Here is a 21,974-nt window from a genome sequence, read left to right as displayed (position 1 = left end):
CTCTTCTCAAGCGCACATGGAACATTCTCAAGGATAGACCATATGTTGGGAAACAAGGCAAGCCTCTACAAATCTAAAAAAATTGAAATAATAACAAGCATCTTCTCTGATCATAATGCTATAAAGCTAGAAATTAATTACAAGAAAAAAGCTGAGAAAGGCACAAAGATGTGGAGACCAAACAATATGCTATTGCACAAGCAATAGCTCATTGAAGAAATTAAAGAAGAAATCAAAAAATATCAGGAGACAAACGAAAATGATAACATGCTATACCAACTCATATGGGATACAACAAAAGCTGTATTAAGAGGGAAATTCATCACAATACAGGCACATCTTAACAAACAACAAAAATCGCCAATAAGCAATCTTAAACTACACCTAACTGAATCAGAGAAAGAAGAACAAACAAAGCCCAAAGTCAGCAGGAGAGAAATAATAAAAATCAGAGCAGAAGTAAATGCTACTGAAACAAAAAAGGCAGTAGAAAGGATCAATGAAACCAAGAGCTGGTTCTTTGAGAAGATAAATAAAACTAACAAACCCCTAGCCAGACTTACAAAGAAAAAAGGGAGAAAGCTCAAATAAACAAAATCAGAAATGAAGGGGGAGAAATAACAACAGACTCTGCAGAAACACAACGGATTATAAGAGAATACTACGAAAAACTATATGCCAGCAGAATGGATAACCTACAGGAAATTGATAAATTCTTGGACTCCTACAATCTCCCAAAGCTCACTCAAGAAGCAGACAATTTGAACAGACCAATCACAAGAAAAGAGATTGCAACAGCCATCAAAAACATCCCAAAGAATAAAACCCCAGGACCAGACGGCTTTCCTGGGGAATTCTACCAAACTTTCAGAGAGGATTTAATACCTATCCTTTTCAAGCTATTCCAAAAAATTAGGGAGGATGGAGCACTTCCTAACTCATTCTACAAGGCCAACATCACGCTGATAGCAAAACCTGACAAGGACACCACGAAAAAGGAGAACTACAGGCCAATATTGCTGATGAACATAGATGCAAAAATTCTCAACAAAATTTTGGCAACCCGAATACAGCAATTCATCAAAAGGATCGTACATCATGATCAAGCGGGATTCATACCAGGGACACAGGGATGGTTCAACATCTGCAAATCAATCAACGTGATATACCACATCAACAAACTGAGGAATAAAAACCACATGATCATCTCAGTAGATGCAGAGAAAGCATCTGACAAGATCCAACAGCCATTTATGATAAAAACTCTCAACAAAATGGGGATAAAAGGGAACTACCTCAACATAATAATAAAGGCCATATATGACAAACTCACAGCCAATATCATACTCAATGGGCAAAAACTGAGTGCCATCCCCGAGAACAGGAACGAGACAAGGATGCCCTCTATCACCACTCTTACTTAACACAGTACTGGAGGTCCTGGCCAGAGCAATCAGGCAAGAAAAAGGAATAAAAGGAATCCAAATAGGGAGGGAAGAAGTGAAACTCTCGCTGTTTGCAGACGACATGATGTTATATATAGAAAACCCCAAAGAATCCATTGGAAAACTTTTAGAAGTAATCAACAACTACAGCAAAGTTGCAGGGTATAAAATCAATTTACATAAATCAGTAGCATTTCTATACTCTAATAATGAACTAACAGAAAAAGAACTCAAGAACACAATACCATTCACAATTACAACAAAAAGAATACCTCGGAGTGAACTTAACTGAGGAAGTGAAAGACCTATACAACGTAAACTACAAGGCTTTTCTGAAAGAAATGGATGACGACATAGAGATGGAAAGACATTCCATGTACATCGATTGGAAGAATAAACATAGTTAAAATGTCCATTCTACCTAAAGCAATCTACAGATTCAACGCCATCCCCATCAGAATCCCAATGACATTCTTTACAGAAATAGAACAAAGAATCCTAAAATTCATATGGGGCAACAAAAGACCCCGAATTGCTAAAGCAATCCTGAGAAAAAAGAACAAAGCTGCAGGCATCACAATCCCTGACTTCAAAACATACTACAAAGCTACAGTAATCAAAACAGCATGGTACTGGGTACAAAAACAGGTGCACAGATCAATGGAAGAGAATTGAAAGCCCAGAAATAAAACCACACATCTATGGACAGCTAGTCTTCAACAAAGGAGCTGAGGGCATAAAATGGAGAACAGAAAGTCTTTTCAACAAATGGTGCTGGGAAAACTGGAAAGCCACATGTAAGAGAATGAAAATTGACTGTTCTTTTTCACCATTCACCAAAATAAACTCAAAATCGATCAAAGACCTAAAGCTGAGACCTGAAACCATAAGGCTTCTCGAAGAAAATGTAGGCAGTACTCTCTTTGACTTCAATATTAAAAGGATGTTTTCAGACACCATGTCTTCTCAGACAAGGGAAACAATAGAAAGAATAAACAAATGGGACTTCATCAGACTAAAGAGCTTCTTCAAGCCAAAGGAAAACAGGATTGAAACAAAAAAACAACCCACTAACTGGGAAAAAATATTTGCAAGTCATACATCCGACAAAGGCTTAATATCCATAATATATAAAGAACTCACACAACTCAACAACAAAAAATCAAACAACCCGATCAAAAAATGGGCAGGAGACATGAACAGACATTTCTCCAAAGATATACAGATGGCCAATAGGCACATGAAAAGATGTTCATCATTGCTGTGCATCAGGGAAATGCAAATCAAGACTATACTAAGATATCACCTAACACCCATTAGAATGACAAAAATAACTAAAACAGATAGTAATAAATGCTGGAGCAGTTGTGGAGAAAAAGGAACCCTCATAGACTGCCGGTGGGAATGCAAACTGGTGCAGCCACTATGGAAAACAGTATGGAGATTCCTCAAAAAATTAAAAATAAAACTACCATACGATCCAGCAATCCCACTACTGGGTATCTATTCAAAGAGCTTGAAGTCAGCAATTCCCAAAGTCCCATGCACCGCAATGTTCACTGCAGCATCATTTACAATAGCCAAGACATGGAAGCAACCTAAGTGCCCATCAACTGATGACTGGATAAAGAAGATGTGGTATATATATATACAGTGGAATACTACTCAGCCATAAAAAAGAACAAAATCGTCCCATTTGCAACAACATGGATGGAACTTGAGGGAATTATGTTAAATGAAATAAGCCAGATAAAGAAGGACAATCTCTGTATGACTCCACTCACACGAGGAATTTAAAAATGTAGACAAAGAGAACAGATTAGTGGCTACCAGGGGAAAGGTGAGGTGGGGGGTGGGCACAAAGGGTGAAGGGGTGCACCTCCAACACAAGTGACAAACAACAATGTACAATTGAAATTTCACAAGATTGTAACCTATCATTAACTCAATAAAAATTTTTTTTTTTAAAGATTCTTTACAAAACAAAAAGGAAAATATGTAGATCTGGAACCAACAAAAATAAAAATTTATAATATACTGACATTATTATCTGTCACATACATGCTCATGCAAAAACTGGCCCATCTGCAAAATACCAGTAAGCATGCACCCAAGTTCAGAGAATGCTTCGTTCAAGGTTTAAAAATCAATAATAATGTTTAAACTCAGCGCACACTCATTTATTTAAAATGAGTACTTAAAAAAGCAATAGAACAACTGGGGAAAAGTATGTAATATATTTATCAGATAGAGGGCTAAGTTTCCCTTTATACAAAGAGCTCTTACATTCACTAAAAAGACCACTATTTAGTCTCCCCCTAAAGACAAAGGACATAAGACACTTTACAGAAAAACATACATATGGGGCTCATAAGTATATGAAAAGGTGCTCAATTTGACTTTGGAAACGCAAATCAAAACAATTACATAGATACTTTTTTTAACTTATATTAATAGTAAAAATGAAAATGTTTTATGTAACACTTAATGTTGGGAAATAAGTACATCTTATACCATGGGATAAAATGGATGCAATATGTTTAGAGGGCAAAATTGACAATAACCTCTAAAATCATAAATATACACACTCTTTGTCCAGAAATATACTTCTAGCAATTTATTCTACAGATACACTCACACATAATCACAAAGACGTGTGCACAATAATGTTCAGAGTAGAATGTTTTGTCATTGTAAAAGGCTGTAAACAACCTCAATCAATGTTACTGAAAGTATGATCTACAGATGGGTGACAATCAACACACTGCTTGTGACTGGTCTGTAACAAAATAAGTACAGAAACTAAGAATAAGCGTTTATAAACTTTTACAGCAATCTGACATTGCTACATCATCAATGCACATGATAAGTGGATTTCCATGGTGGAAGATGCAGACTACTTATCTGCAGAATGACCAGTTTATAATATGCGATATTTTAAGCATAGCCATTAAAATCTAAGGTATTAAATATCTGAGAAACGTAGACATTATTTTATAACATTATTTTAACTATCATTTTAATTTTTAATCAAGCCTATTTTGAATGTAGCAGCAGTGAAACAACTGATGATCCAAGTGATTGTGAAGAAATGAAGAACAAAAGTTTCATTCTAGTTTTACTTAGAAGTTTGATCCTTCACACACTGAGTTTGGTTTTATATTTTTACAAAAGTAATTAATGTGAAGGATGACAGTCAGAGTGTCTTATTTCTAACTATGTACTGACTAATGAAATATCAAAATTTAAACATTTATATAGAAAACAAAGAATAAGTTCAAAATCAAAAGAATTCTTTGAAAGAGTACTGAATTAATAAGCTGACACATCTCCTTGATATTTCATACGTAAGTATTAATACTTTGTAGATTTCTTATAAATATTGGATTTGCTAAGACTAAAAAAACTATATAAAATTTTCGAGAAGTTAATAAAAGACTTCAAAGCTGTCTGCTTGGAAATGCTGGTTGAATCTGAGGCAAAGAAGGTGGCTCAAGTACCATATTCCAATGACAACACAGCTCGAAATACTCAGGAAGTAGACGATGATACGGAAGACCAATTAATAAAACAAAGCTACAAACGTACTTTTCATAGCAACTTCATAAATGCACATGTACTGGTACACAACAATTCTTTTAGGAAATGTGTGATGAAGTTGATGGTATAAAAATTCTCTTTCAGCTTCACTGTCAACAAATGTTAGCTAAGTTTTTAACTGTATAAAACCATACACTGGGGTTGGCCCCCATGGCTGAGTGGTTACGTTCTCACACTCTGCTACAGTGGCCTAGGGTTTCGCTGGTTCAAATCCTGGGCACAGACATGGCACCGCTCATCAGGCCATGCTGAGGCGGTGTCCCACATGCCACAACTAGAAGAACTCACAACTAAAAATACACAACTATGTTCTAGGAGGCTTGGGGGAGAAAAAGGAAAAATAAAATCTTTAAAAAAAAAAACCATAAACTTTGGCAAAAGAACTGAGAGTGAATATTTAATACATTTTAGATCTAAGACTAAAAAGTAGAGATGAGAATAGAAGAAAAATATGTAATTATATATTGTAATAATGTAGAAATGATGCAACTAACAAATGAGAGAAGACAGAAATGGAAAGTACAATAAGTTCATTGACAAGGGCTTGCCCTGTCGCCAAGTGGTCAAGTTTGCACACTCTGCTTTGGTGGCCCAGGGTTTCGCTGGTTCAGATCCTGGGCATGGACATGGCACTGCTTGTCAGGCCATACTGAAGTGCATCCCACATAGCACAACTAGAAGTACCTACAACTGGAATATACAACTATGTATTGGGGGGTTTGGGGAGAAGAAGAAGAAGAAGAAAAATACAAAAAGAAGATTGGCAACAGATGTTAGCTCAGGTGCCAAAAAAATAAATAAGTTCATTGACTATTTCTGGGTTAGAAGTTAAAGTCCAAGGATACTATTTACAACTGACAAACCAGATTATAGAAAGCTAAATAAGAAAAAAAGGAAGAAAAGGAATTATAAAAGGCATTAATATAAAACTAATGTCTACAACATAAAATATATGTCTTCCTAAATACCAAAAGATATGCCAAAACAGAGAGCCAAAAAAACAAAATATAGAAAAAGAAATATAGTGAATGTAACAGAATCTAACAAGATGCAACTCAAGGCTATATATGAGAGACTCATCTATAATAAAGTGATCAATAATTGTTGAAAATGAAAAGTCTAGAAGATAATGGTAATTACCTAAATCTGAATCTCTCCAAATACCCTCCAGAAAAACCACAAGACCAACAAAGGCCAAAAATAACATCTATGACCAATGTCTTCAGCATTATTAGGAGACAGAACAAACCATGAACTTCAAATAATCAGCAAGCAGAGAAATAAATAACAAATTCCACCAGAGCTCCCAACACTGCTGCAAGTCTGCAGGTACACAAAACAGAGGAAGGGGTGGCTTAACGGACTCCATGAAAAATAATAAAAATAGAGTGAAGAACTTAAAGCATAGACAAAATTACCCTCAGAATTAGAAAGTCTAACACTAAGAAACACCAGAAAACCAACCACTAAGCACAGGTCCAAGATGTGGTACTTCACGCAACTGGCCTCATTAAAGGGCTTAACAGTGAGATGAACCAAAAGTGGCAACCACAGAGACGCACTGCTACTGAAAGAGAAGGATATAAAAAGAGAAGAGGTGGTGTCCCTCAGATTTATAGAAGGAAAAGAAAAAAATGAGAAACAAAAATGAAGGTCCTGAGGAAAAAAATGAGACATGTCAATCTCTCCTTTCTACCCTCTAAGCCCACTAATATCTATAACATCATGCACTAAAAAAACTGTATTTCACTAAAGTAACAAAAAGAAAAGCTTTTAAGCTAGGCCATCTGTCCAATAAATGATAGAAATAAAAAAAGAAATACCAAACTTAGTGACTATTAAAACAGAAAGAGAAACTTCAAATAAGAACATTTCAGCTTATGAACATTCTTCCCTAAACACTAACCCAGAAAAGAAAAGAAAATTAACACAACATTCCAAACAGATTTCAAAGAAGCATCTGGATATTAAGGAAAAATTAGAATCAGAAATTAAAAACTCAGGGGCTGGCCCCGTGGCCAAACAGTTGGGCTCACCCGCTCTGCTTCCGTGGCCCAGGGTTTCACCGGTTCGAGTTCTGGGCGGACATGGCACCGCGCATTGGGCCATGCTGAGGTGGCATCCCACGTACCACAGCTAGAAGGACCCACAACTAAAATATATACAACTATGTACTGGGGAGCTTTGGGGAGAAAAAGGAAAAATAAAATCTCTAAAAAAAAAAAAAAAGAAATTAAAAACTCAGACCATAATCAGACAAGAAGGAACAAATGGAATGAAAATTGATAAAACTTAGGAAACTGAAGATAGACAAAACAACCTCAAAAAAAAAAACAAAAAAGAATTACTGGGTTTCCAAAGGAAAACAGATTCAGGTAAAAATCAAACAAGGGCCACTGAAGAAATAGAAGAAAACAAATGAGAGAACAGAAAAAATAACCTACAAGAAACATTGTTCAGAGAAAAGAACAAAATGTAAACAGGTATACTAAATTTCACATAAAAAGAAGGGCTATTAAGAAAACATGTGTGGGCTTATTTTTGCTTTAAAGCAACATCTGAAGAATAAACAAGAAATGAATAGGGCCGGCCTGATGGCTCAGTGGTTAAGTGTGCATGTTCCACTTCGGTGGCCTGGAGTTCATCGGTTTGAATCCTAGGTGCAGACATGGTACCGCTTGGCAAGCCATGCTGTGGTACACGTCCCACATATAAAGTAGAGGAAGATGGGCATGGATGTTGGCTCAGGGACAGTCTTCCTCAGCAAAAAGAGGAGGATTGGCAGCAGATTTTAGCTCTGGGCTAATCTTCCTCAAGAAAAAAAAAAGGAAAGAAAGAAATGAATAAAACTGGTTACCAACAAGGGTGAGGTATGTGGAATAAGGAGTACAGGATGGAGAAGCAGGACAATTTCAGTTTCTCTACAGATCTTTCTCTACAGATCTGACTTGTTCAATAGAGCAAACATTCTACATATGCAAAAATAAAATTAAATTAACAAGGATTTGTAGAAAACTAAAAATCAATGCAAAAGCAATCAATAAGATGGTAGATTTTAATTAAAGTATCTCAATAACTATTAAATATAAATGATCTAAACACACCAACTTAAAAAAAGAGAGACTGTCAGATTGCATAAAAACAAAGACTAAACTGTGTGCTATCTACAAGAAACCCAATTACAACATCAAGACATAGGTCAAAAGTTAAAATATCAACAAATGGTGCTGGGAAAACTGGATATCCACATGGAAAAGAATAAAGTTGGACTCTCATCTTAAACCATATACAAAAGCTAATAAAAAGTGGATCAAAGACCTAAATGTAAGAGCTAAAATTTAAAAACTCTTAGAAGAAAACATAGGAGGAAAACTTCATGACGCTGGATTTGGCAATGAAGTCTTGAATACGATGCCAAAAGCACAACCAACAAAAGAAAAAATAAATATTGGACTACAGGAATATCTTGGAAATATTGCGGGTTCAGTTCCAGGCCACCTCAATAAAGCAAATATCACAATAAAGCGAGCTACACAAATTTTTTGGTTTCCCAGTGCATATAAAGGTTATGTTTACACTATACCATACTCTATTAAGTGTGTACTAACATTATATCTAAAAAACAATGTACCTCCCTTAATGAAAAAACACTTTATTGCTAAAACATGCTAACCATCATCTGAGCCTTCAGCGAGTTGTAACCTTTTTGTTGGTGGAGACTCTTGCTGCGATGCTGATGGCTGCTGACTATCAGGATAGTCAGGGTGGGGTGGCTGTGGCAATTTCTTAAAATATGACAAAAGTGAAGTCTGCCACATCAACTGACTGACCCTTCCTTTCACAAACAATTTTTCTGTAGTGTGTGATGATGTTTGATGGTACTTTACCCACAGTAGAACTTCTTTCAAAATTAGAGTCAATCCTCTCAAACCCTCCCACTGCTTTATCAACTAAGTTTATGTCACATCCTAAATGCTTTGTTGTCATTTCAACAATCTTCACAGCATCCTCACCAGGAGCAGATTCCATCTCAAGAAACTACTTTTTTTGCTTATCAATAAGCAGCAATTCCTCATCCATTAAAGTTTTATCATGAGATTGCAGCAATTCAGTCCCACCTTCAGGCTCAAGTGCACTTCTAATTCTAGCTCTCTTGCTATTTCCACCACATCAAAAACTACTTCCTACACTGAAGTCTTGAACTCCTCCAGGTCGTCCATGAGGGTTGGAGTCAGCTTCTTCCAAACTCCTGTTAACGTTCTATTTTGACCTCTTCCCATGAATGTTCTTAATGGCATCTAGAATGGTGAATTCTTTCCAGAAGGTTTTTAATTTACTTTGTCCAGACCCATCAGAGGAATCACTATCTATGGCAGCCACACCCTGATGAAACGTATTTCTTAAATAATAACATCTGAAAGTCAAAATTACTCCTTGATCCATGGTCTGCAGAATGGATGTTGTACTAGCAGACACGAAAACATTCATCTTGTTATACATCTCCATCAGAGCTCCTGGGTGACCAGGTGCATAGTCAATGAGCAGTAAAATTTTAATCTGTTTTTCTGAGCAGTAGGTCTCAACAGTGGACTTAAAATATTCAGTAAATCATGTTGTAAACAGATGTGCTGGCATCCAGGCTTTGTTGTTCCATTTATAGAGCAAAGGAAGAACAGATTTAGCACAATTCTTAAGGGTCCTAGGGTCTGGAAGGGTAAATGAGCACTAGCTTCAACTTAAAATCGTCAGGTGCATTAGCCCCTAACTAGAAAGCCTGTCCGGGGTTAAGTGGTTAAGTTTGCGTGCTCCACTTCAGCAACCCAGAGTTTCGCCAGTTCGGATCCTGGGCACGGACCTAGCACTGCTCATCAAGCCATGCTGAGGCAGCATCCTACACAGCAGAGCCAGAAGGACCTACAACTAGAATACACAACTATGTACTGGGGGGTTTGAGGGAGAAGAAAAAAAAAGAAGATTGGCAACAAATGTTAGCTCAGGTGCCAATCTTTAAAAAAAAAAGGCCTGCAATTTGAAGCTTTGAAGCCAGGCATTGACTTCTCCTCTCAAGCGATGAAAAGTCCTAGCTGGTATCTTCTGCCAATAGAAGGCTGTTTCATCTACACTGAAAATATGTTGTTTAGCATAGCCACCATCATTAATGATCTTAGCTAGATCTTCTGGATAACTTGCTGCTTCACCATGCACTTTTACGTTATGGAGATGGTTTCTTTCCTTCACCCTCATTAACCAACTTCTGGGGGCTTCGAACTTTTCTTCTGCAACTTCCTCACCTCTCTCAGCCTTCACAGCATTGAAGAGACTTAGAGCCTTGCTCTGAATTAGGCTGTCGCTTAAGGGAATGTTGTGGTTGGTTTGATCTTCTATCCAGACCACTACAAGTTTGATACTGGCAATAAGGCTGCTTCACTTTCTTATGATTTGTGTGTTCACTGGAGTAGCATCATTTTTTTTTGGTGGGGAAGACTGGCCCTGAGTTAACATCTGTTGCCAATCTCCCTCCTTTTGCTTGAGGAAGATTGTCTCTGAGCTAACATTTGTGCCAATCCTCCTCTATTTTCTATGTGGTACACCGCCACAGCATGGCTTGATGAGCTGTATGTAGGTCCATGCCCGGGATCCAAACCTGCAAACCCTGGGCGACTGAAGTGGAGCGCATGAATTTACCCTCTACACCACCAGGCCAGCCACCTGGAGTAACACTTTTAATTTCCTTCAAGAACTTTTCCTTTGCATTCACAACTTGGCTAACTGTTTGGTCTAAAAGGCCCGGCTTTTGGCCTATCTCAGATTTCAACATGCCTCCCTCACTAAACTTAACCATTTCTAGCTTTTGATTTCAAGTGAGAAATGTGTGACTCTTCTTTACACTTGAACACCTAGAGGCCATTGTAGGGTTATTAATTGGCCTAATTTCAATATTGATCTGTCTCAGGGAACAGGGAGCCCCAAGGAGAAGGAGAAAGATGGGGGAAACACCAGTTGAGAGAGCAGTCAGAACACACACAATATTTGTTGATTAGATAAGTGGGATGGGATGCAGCTGTAGAGGATCATACTAAGTCAAGAGGGCTTCGAAGGTGGTGAATACAGGTGCTCAGACTATTTGTTAAGACTATGTATTGACAGCTTATGCGCTCTCCTACATGTATGACATATTTGACAATCTAAAAAAATTTAAGGAGATAGATCTGTGTGCTGTTATAGAAGGCTCTCCAAGAAATATTAAGTGAAAAAGCAAAACAGTATGTGTAGCATGATTCCTTTCCTGTAAAAGTCTTTTTTTTTTTTTAATTTTATTTTTTGTGAGGAAGATTGGCCCTGAGCTAACATCTGTGCCAATCTTCCTCTATTTTATATGGGATGTCACCAGAGTGGCTTGACAAGCGGTGCTAGGTCCACGCCTGGGATCCAAACCTGCAAACCCTGGGCACCGATGGATGTGGAGCCCATGAACTTAACCACTACCCACCAGGCCAGTCTCTAAAAGTCTTTATTGATGGCATATGCATAAAGAGTTTTTTTTTCTGGAAGAATACAGAAGAAATTATTACCTTTCATTAAACGTACTTTCACTGAGGTGTTCATCTTCATTTTATACCTCTCTATATTGTTTTGTTTTCAGACAGTTTTGATCTGTTTCTATTTTGTTTTCATTTTTTATCACATATGTATATAACTTTTTAACATATCTGTGTGTGTATATAACTATTTTATTTTTGTTATTATTAAGACAGGCTATCCAAGTGGTAGAACTGATGGATTGTTTTGTTTCCTTCTTTATACACTTTTACACCTTAAAAATGAATTATTTAGACAAAATCCTAATTAAAAATTAGACTATGAGGAAATTCAAAAAATAAATACCCAACAGAGATATGAAAAAATGTTTAATCTTGCTGATTATTACAAATAAACAACTTTTTGACTATCAAATTGGGAAAAATTTTTTTTAAATGTGGTAGTAGTCTTGGCAGGGGGACAAGGAAACTAATGAAGTGCTGATAAGATCCTATACTAGACTAGATTGTGAAGGCTCTGATAGAGTATACCATACTGAAATTCTAAACTGATCTTGTACAGATCATGGAGTCAAAGATTTTTAAGCAAGCAAGTGCAAAGATCGAAAATCTGAACTGTTAAAAGAAAATTGCAGTAAGCTAAGTGAAACGTAGAGAGATAAAACTGAAGGGAGAGAAGCAAGTTCAAAGTCTGTTAACAAGAACTCAAAGAACAGATCATCAGAAAAAGAAATACAAGAGGGAGAATAGACCTGAGGTAAAAAGAGGTAAAAACTAAAGGATGTGGTGAATGATTAGGTAAAACAGATGAGAAAGAGAAAAGAGTTAAAGATAATTTGGAGCTTTATAACTTGAGGCAAATGACTGGTTCTACCATCAAATGAGATAGAAAATAAAGAAGAAAGAAGCAAACTTGGAGGAAAAAACAATGACTTAGTTCATTGCCTTATTCAATGTGACCTACAGGCAGATGGAAATCTCCAATAAACAAATGGAAATAGGGAACAAAAGAGAGACCTTAATATCTAGAGCAGTGCTGTCTAATAAAACTTTTTACAACGAAGGAAATGTTCTATAACAGTGCTGGCAAATACAGCAGACACTAGACTGACGTGGCTATGATCACTTGAAATGTGACTAGTCCAACAGAGGAACTAATTTTTACTTATAATTAATTTAAATTTAAATAGCTACAGGTGAATATTTGCTATCACATTGGACAGACTATATCTAGAGACTTAAAGGGCATTTACATTCTCTTTCTCTTACTTTCTAGACACACGAAAATTAAGATTTACGTCTGATTTAGATTATTCAAATAGTGTTTTTTTGTCACCTGAGCTAACAACTTGCCAATCTTCTTTTTGCTTTTTCTCCCCAAATTCCCCCAGTAGACAGTTGTATACTTGCAGTTGTGGGTCCTTCTAGTTGTGGCATGTAGGACGCCGCCTCAACATGACCTGATGAGCAGTGCCATGTCCAAGCCCAGGATTCGAACCGGCGAAACCCTGGGCCACCGAAGCGGAGCATGCAAACTTAACCACTCGGCCACAGGGCTGACCCCTCAAATAGTTTTAAAATACCACCTTGGGCTAATATATTACAAAACTGAGGAACTATGATCCATCCTCAGCCAAACAGTATAATTACTTCCTTTTAAGTAATTCTTAATTCCATTTACAAATCAAAATGAAGCTGAATAAAAACTGAATGGTCTGGAAGCTGGCACTGAGGTACAGTTGCAAAACAAACCAGTCATGGATAAGGAGGCCTCGTTTGAGACCTAGAGCTTCACTCTTCAGAATACTGACCTCTCCATCACTATCAGATATCACAATGAATGCATCCTCAAGTCTACGCTTCCTCTTCACAGTGACAGAACTGGTAGTTTCTGCATCTTTCTTCTCCAGGTTCTGAGCTTCAGAGGCTTCTTTAACTTTTTTCTTTCTCCGTGGCATCTTTTTGTCTGAAATAAAAGGACAAATAATTTACTCAAAGAACAAGTTTTCTAGACGCTATCTGTAATTTGGTCATGTAAAAGAAAAAGATATCCACCTAATAGAAGGAAAACTAGATTTCTGAACTTTTCACTACTCATTAAAATTTGTATTATTTCTACAGAGGAAAACACATAAATATCTTCAGAGAAATTGCAATAAAAATAGTATTTATCCTTGTTCCTTAAACATTAACTTAGATAACTGGTTCTCTTGACTACATAAACATAATTTATCTAAAAGGCTTTTTTTTTAAATACCAATGCCTCAACCTGACAAAGGACATGTCCAAAAAATCCACAGCTAATATCCTACTTAAAGGGAAAAGACCGAATGCTTTCTCCTTAAGATACGAACACCACAAGAATGTCGGGGCTAACCCCATGGCCTAGTAGTTAAGTTTGGCAAACTCCGCTTTGGCAGACCAGGTCAGGTTCCTGGGCGCACGGACCTATACCACTCATTAGCAGGCATGCTGTGATGGCAACCCAAATACAAAATAGAGGAAGACTGGCAGAGATGTTAGCTCAGGGCGAATCTTCGTCAAGCAAAAACAGCAAGACTGGCAACAGATGTTAGCTCAGAGGAAGTCTTCCTCAGAAAGAAAAAAAAAAACAAGAATTTCTTTTTTCATCTTTTCTATTGAACATTATACTGGAGGCTCTAGGCAGGTCAATTATGCAAGAAGAAATAATAGATATCCAAATAGGAAAGGAAGAAGTAAAACTATCACTATTTGTGAATGACATAATCTCGTATATTAAAAGGAAAAAAAACTAAGAAATATGCTAAAAAAACTACTATAACTAATGAATAAAGTAAGCAAGATTGCAGGGAAAAATCAATTGCACTGCTATCCACTAGCAATAAAAAATCCAAAAATGAAATTTTGAAAATTCCACTTCTAATAGCACCAAAAGAAAAAATTGGGGGCCGGGCCAGCAGCGTAGCAGTTAAGTTCACATGATCTGCTTTGGTGGCCCAGGGTTCACTGGTTTGGATCCCATGCATGGACCTACATACCACTTACCAAGCTATGCTGTGGCAGGCGTCCCACATATAAAGTAGAGGAAGATGGGCACAGATGCTAGCCCAGGGCCAATCTTCCACAAAAAATTAATTAAATAAATAAAATTCTTATTTAACAAAGAAAGTGTAAGACTTGAACAGAAAACTTAAAAATATTGTTGAAAGGAATTAAAGAAGATCTAAGTAAATGCAAAGACATCCCATGTTCATGAATTGGACGACTTTATACTGTTAAGACAGCAATATTTCCCAAACTGCTCTACAGATACAACATAATCCTTAATAAAATCTCTACTGGCTTTTTCGTGGAAATAGACAAGCTAATCCTAAAATTCACATGGAAATACAAGAGTCCAAGAATAGCCAAAACAATCTTGAAAAAAAGGAACAAAGTTGCAGGACTCACATATCTCAATTTCAAAACTTACTACAAAAGCTGCAGTTAGTAAGACAGTGTGGCACTGGCACAAGGACAGACATGATGGAATAGAACTGAGAGTCCAGAGAACACCCACACATTTACTACCAATTGAGTCTTAAAGATTTTTTATTTTTTCCTTTTTCTCCCCAAAGCACTCCCAGTACACAGCTGTATATTTTTAGTTGTGGGTCCTTCTAGTTGTGGCACGTGGGACGCCACCTCAGCATGGCTTGATGAGTGGTGTCAAGTCCGCATCCAGGATCCGAACCAGCGAAATTCTGGGCAGCTGAAGCTGAGGCCGCGAACTTAACCACTTGCCACGGGGCCGGCCCCAGCCAACTGATTCTTAACAAGGATGCCAAGATAATTCAATGGGGAAAGTATAGCCTTTTCAACAAATGGTACTGGGACAACTAGATATCCACATGCAAAAGAATGAAATTGGACCTCTCTCTCACATATACATAAAAGTTTCATGAAATGGATCAAAAAGATAAACATAAGAGCAAAATTTATAAAATTCTTAAGCAAAAACATAGGCATAAATCTACATACGGCATTCAAAGTATAAGCAACATGGGGCCAGCCTGGTGGCGCAGCAGTTAACTTCGCATGTTCTGCTTCGGTGGCCTGGGATTCGCCAGTTCGGATCCCGGGTGCAGATATGGCACCGCTTGGCAAGCCATGCTGTGGTAGGCATCCCACATATAAAGTAGAGGAAGATGGGCACGGATGTTAGCTCAGGGCCAGTCTTCCTCAGCAAAAAGAGGAGGACTGGCAGCAGACGTTAGCTCAGGGCTAATCTTCCTCAAAAGAAAAAAAGTATAAGCAACAAAAGAAAGAACAGATAAATTGGTCTTCATCTAAATTAAACACCTTTGTGCTCTAAACCATAAAATCAAGAAAGTGAAAAAAAGTGGAAAAAATATTTGCAAATCATCTATGTAATAAAGGAATTGTATCCAGAATATATAAAGAACTCTTGTAACTCAGTAAAAAAGGCAAATAAACCAATTAAAAAACATGCAAAGAATTTAAACAGACATTTCTCCAAAGAATATATACAAATAGCCAGTAAGCACATGAAAAGATGCTCAACATCATTAGTCATTAGGGAAATGCAAAGCCCATGATGATGGCTATAAAAAACAACAGAAAATAACAAGTATTGACAAGGATATGGAGAAACTGGAACCCTAGTACACTGCTGATGGCAATGTAAAATGGTGTAGCCGCTGTGGGGGAAGAAAAAGGAATGAAGCACTGATACGTGCTACAACATGAATTACTTTGAAGACACGTTAAGTGAAAGAAGGTAGTCACAAAAGCCCACATAATACATGGTTTCATTTATACAAAATGTCCAAAACAGCAAATCTATAAAGACAGAAAATAGATTAGTGGTTGTCTAGGATTGGGAGTTCGGGAGGATTGTAGACTGACTGTTTAAGGGATAGGGAGATATGTTTTTGAGGTTATGAAAATGTTCTAAAATTGTATACTTTAAATGGGTAGGTTCTATGATATGTGAATATATCTCAATAAAGCTGCTTTTTTCAAAAAAACATAGTAACAAAAAAACCCACATAAAACAAATGTTGGCGAGGATGTGCAGAAATCAAAACCTCCATATACTGCAGGTGAGAACATAAAATTCTGTAGCTGGTATGGAAGTTAGGCAATTCCTCCCAAAGTTAAATATAGGAGCCGGCCCCGTGGACGAGTGGTTAAGTTCGCGTGCTCTGCTCTGGCAGGCCAGGGTTTCAGTAGTTCGAATCCTGGGCGCAAACACGGCACCGCTCATTAAGCCACGCTGAGGCGGGGTCCCACATGCCACAACTAGAAGGACCCACAACTAAAAATACACAACTATGTACTGGAGGGCTTTGGGGGAAAACGGAAAAATAAAATCTTTAAAAAAAAAGTTAAACATATATCCAGCAATTCTACTCGCAGGTAAACACCCAAGAAAATTAAAAGTCTTCAAATGAAAACTTGTACTTGAATGCTCATGACAGCACTAATCACAACAGACAAAAAGGGGAAACAACACAAATGATGAATGGATACACAAAATGTGGTATATCCATACAACGGAATATTACTCCATCTTAAAAAGCAATGAAGTACTATTATATGCTATAACATGGATGAACTTTGAAAACACTACGTTAAGTGAAAGCAGCCAGACACAAAAGGCGACATATCGTATGATTCCATTTATAAATCCAGAATAAGCAAATCTAGAGAGACAGAAAACAGATTAAGACTGCTAAAGACTGGAAGAGAGGGAAATGTGGACTCCTTAATGGCTACAGGTTTCTTTTTAGGGTGAGAAAAATGTTCTGGAATTACAAAGTGGTGATATTGCATAGTATTTTGAATGTACTAAAAGCCACTAAATTATACACTCTGAAATGGTTAAAAGGTTGGATTTTATATGAATTTTACCTAAATTTAAAAAAAAAACTCCCCAGATGATTTTATTTTATAACCAGAGCAGAGACTCACTAATTTAAACACAGCAACCTTAACTGTTTTACAAACTTCTCAAATCCTTTAATCAGTCAATTACTCCTAAGGGAGTTGTTACATCTTATTATCAAGAGTCTGTACAATCCTAGCATTGAGGAAGGACAGTAACAAAGAATACACCCAAATGCTTCCGATCCACAAATTCACAAAATCATTCTATATCATAAGAACAGAAGCATAATTCTTAATGCATATTTTTAAATTATTTAAGTCTTGAAGAAATAGAAATCATACAGAAAATAGCAAAAAATTAAACGACAAATTTTTAAATTCACTATTTAAAGTAACAGAAATATTTATAACATACATGAAAAAGGGTTAGCCATCTATTACATAAAGTACGTGCAAACTGATGAGAAAATATTAACATTTCATTAAATAACTAGACATGAACTGCCAATGTGCAAGAAAAAAATCACATTAAATACAAATATAAATGTATCTAATCTATCAAGTTATCATTAAACATATAGGATGACATGTTTCCACTTCCTAAATTAAAACAAATTAATTTTAATGGTAAGTAGCAGTAGTAGGGTATTCTCTAACCATCAAACTATAACAGAAATGGAAAAAAACATAACACAAAACTTTGCACAAATGGTGCCATATGCCTAATATAAATGATTAAAATGACCAAAGTCTTCAGTTTTAACCACTCACCTTACCCCATCCTTTTTAGATGCAGGTCTGCTACTGCCATAATGAAATTACCCAAAGAAAAAGAAAACAAATCTCTCTGGGGGCCAAGAGAGAAACCACAAAGACACCTGAGGGGAAAATACACAGACTGTGGCAAATTAAAGAGACAGACCTTAGATTAATAATACTTAAGAGAACTGCTGGCTAAGCGTTTTTAACCTGTCAATCCACAAGCCCTTAAAGGATCAATGGATTCACAATTTCCCAAAATTGTGTGCAAAACTGGTTTTGTTTTGTTTTGTTTTGTTTTGAGGAAGATTAGCCCCGAGCTAACATCCACCCCTAATCCTCCTCTTTTTGCTGAGGGAGAGTAGCCCTGAGCTAGTATCTGTGCCCATCTTCCTCTATTTTACATGTGGGACGGCCTGCCACAGCATGGCTTGATAAGTGGTGTGTAGGTGCACGCCCAGGATCTGAACCCATGAACCGCAGGCCACTGAAGCAGAGCACACAAACTTAACTGCTGTACTACCAGGCCAGCCCTGCAAAACTGTCTTGTTTCTCTATGTTCCTTGGGGAAATTTTTATAGCTTCTGAAGAGGATTTTTAGGCTGCTTAATTTTAAAATGGCTTATAGGGGCTGGCCCCGTGGCCGAGTGGTTAAGTTCGTGCGCTCCGCTGCAGGCGGCCCAGTGTTTCGTTGGTTCGAATCCTGGGCGCGGACATGGCACTGCTCATCAGACCACGCTGAGGCAGCGTTCCACATGCCACAACTAGAAGGACCCACAACGAAGAATATACAAAAAACAACTATGTACGGGGGGCTTTGGGGAGAAAAAGGAAAAAATAAAAATCTTTAAAAAAAAAAAATGGCTTATGATGAGGATTTTTAGGCTGGTTAGTTTTAAAACTACAGATGAGATTCAGGCTCCAAGGAGTGGAATTTGCTTGCCCCCTTGTTGGGAAACATTTACATTTCTAAGGGAAACCTCTATCTGTGAAGATGCCTCCCTCTCTGTGCCAGGAAGAAGGGGGAATGGTCTTATCTCTAGAAGCTCTTAATGGGGAAGGCAAGAACTTAAGTTGGTTGCTGTCTGGCAATCTCATGTAACTGGTTTAGGGTGGTGGCGTCTAACCTTTCTAACCTTTACTTAATCCGATTTGATTCTTGTCTAAAAGTCATGGGATCACCCAATGACCAGACCCCACCTGCACTGATGCCATTTTAACTTCTTTTTCATGTTCTTTCCTTTGTCTTGTAAAGAGATGACTCACATACCTATGCCTTAAATTTAGTCCTAACCCTCAACTCGGGGCAGCAGCAGGAGCTCTGCCTGCCCATGGGTCCTGTCCCCATGCCAGCGGGGGCAGCAGAAGCGGCGGCAGCAGAAGCTCTGACTGCCCATGGGTCCTGTCCCCATGCTATTCTACTCTCTAAATAAAAGAGCACTACTGCCAGATCTTAAGAGTCTAAGAAATCTTTCTTTCGACTCCTCGGCTCACCGACCCCGCATCAGCTTCCATCCAATTCTCAAAGGAGCTCAAGACCCAAAAGAGTTTAGAATTACCAACAATCTAGCTAAACCTCTTCACTTTCAGAAGCAACCAAGAGATTTAACTTGACATACCAGTTTCCAGTGTTTCTGTGTTTAATAAGCATGTTTACTTTGTATTACTCAAGTTCCTTGACTCATCTTTTTACATTTTGTGTGTATTACGCTATACACGTTAAGTATATTAGTACACATATATAATTTACAAATAAATATACACATATTATTGATTGTGCTAAAAAAAGTTATCAGTAGGGATACAAGGTTTTTAAAAGGTAAGAAAATCTCTGTGACTTTGAGTAAGCAAAAATTTCTCAGGATACAGAAAGTACTGAAGGAGAGTAGAACATGCCATGCCAAAATATGCCACTTTGGCATATTGATTATTTTGAATCAAAGTTATTTAAGAATCAGCAGGTACAAGGACAGTCCGACCCTCCTTTGTCCCCCTGAAAGCAGAAAATATATTTTCCTTGTGAAGGTATCCTCCCTGTACCAAGAAGACAAAAGGCATCCTTATCACCAGAGATAGAGAATTCAGGGACAAGAAGGCTGTATAAACAAACCTGTTACTTCTTCACTAATAGCTATCCCAAGATCAAACCCCTTTGTTTTGTCAATTCTTCACAAATAGTTTCCTTGTCTAAAAGGTATAAAAGATACCTGCTTTCATCACTTCGGGGAGTCTCATAATTTTACAGGCTCCCATAAACATGAAATTAAATTTGTTTTTCTCCTGTTAATCTGTCTTATGTCAATTTAATTATTAAACCAGCCAAAGAACCTAGAAGAGAAGGAAAAAGTTTTCCTCCCCTATAGTACAAACCATGGCATTTTAAAAAATTGATAAATTGGACTTCATTGAAATTTAAAAATTCTGTTCTTCAAAAGAAACCAGTAAGAAAACAAAAGCCACAGAATGGAAGAAAATATGTGCAATACAGATATCTAGTAAAAGACTTGTATTCATAATATTTAAAGAATTCCTATAACGCAACAATTAAAAAACCAATTTTTAAAATAAGCAAAAGATATGAACAGACTTCACAAAAGTAGATACACTAATGGCCAATAAGCAAAACAAAGAAAAAAAAGATGCTCAACATCATTAGTTATCAGAACAGAAATTAAATCCACAATGACATATCACTGCACATCCATTAGTACAGCTAAAATCAAAAATACTGACAACACAAATGTGGGCAGGGATGAGAAATACACAGACCTCTGACACACTGCTAATGGGAATGTAAAATGGCTATAAACACTTTGGAAAACTATTTGGCAGTTTCTTAGAAAAACAAATGTATACTACCATACAGGCCGGTTATCCTGCTAATATTATTTACCCAATAGAAATGAAAACATATCACCAAAGATTTGTATACAAATGCTCACAGCAGCTTTCTTCACAACGTCAAACACTGTAGATGACCCAAATGTCCATCAACAGATTAATAAACAAACTGTCGTTTATCCATACAGCAGACTACTACTCAGCCATAAAAAAGATACCAGCAAAACATGAGTGACATCTCAAAATCAGTATGCTGAATGAAACAAGCCAGATGCAAAAAGCATAGATTGATTTATTCCATTAATTTTAAATGCAAACTAATCGATATTGACAAAAAAGCACATCAGTGGCTGCAGAGGGCCAGGAGTTCAGGAAAGGAGGGACTGAAAAGATGTATAAGGAATTTTGTGAGGATGATAGAAATGTACTATTGTCACGATTATGGTGGTAGTTTCATAAGTGTATACAACTGGAAAAACTCATCAAACTGTAGATTTCAAATAGATGCAGTTTATTATACATAAATTATTTGGCAATAAAGTTGCTAAGGAAAAAACCACAATAAGATACCACTATACATCCACTAGCACAGTTAAAACTTAAAAGACTGAAAATACCAAGTGCTGACAAAGATATAAAGTAACTGGAACTCTGACACATTGCTGATATGAATATAAAGCAGTACAACCACTTTGGAAAGCAGTTTGGCAGTTTCTTAAAAAGTAAAACATGCATATGCTACTAAACCACCTAGCCATTCCACTTCAGGTATTTACCCAAGAGAAATAAAGACACGAATGTTTGTAGCAGCCCTATTCATAACACACAAAACTTAGACATAACCCAAATATCCATCAATAAGTGAATGGATAAGCAAATTGTGTTCTATCCATACAATAGAAAACTACTCAACAAT

General features: G+C 37.1%; 1 protein-coding gene across 8 annotated transcripts in view; it reads right to left on the bottom strand.

The window, feature by feature from the left end:
- UIMC1 (ubiquitin interaction motif containing 1) overlaps positions 1–21,974 on the bottom strand; it is a 141,821-nt gene that overhangs the window by 74,406 nt on the left and 45,441 nt on the right. For all 8 annotated transcript variants that reach the window (XM_070233842.1, XM_070233841.1, XM_023617159.2 and 5 more), the window contains one exon: positions 13,396–13,550. In XM_070233842.1, coding sequence (XP_070089943.1) covers positions 13,396–13,542 — 147 coding nt within the window. In that variant the 5' untranslated portion in view covers positions 13,543–13,550. The remainder of the gene's footprint in view (positions 1–13,395; positions 13,551–21,974) is intronic.

Source organism: Equus caballus, chromosome 14 (genome assembly GCF_041296265.1).
Source record: "Equus caballus isolate H_3958 breed thoroughbred chromosome 14, TB-T2T, whole genome shotgun sequence".
NCBI classification, from domain to species: Eukaryota; Metazoa; Chordata; class Mammalia; order Perissodactyla; family Equidae; genus Equus; species Equus caballus.
This window is presented reverse-complemented; position numbering and strand designations above follow the sequence as displayed.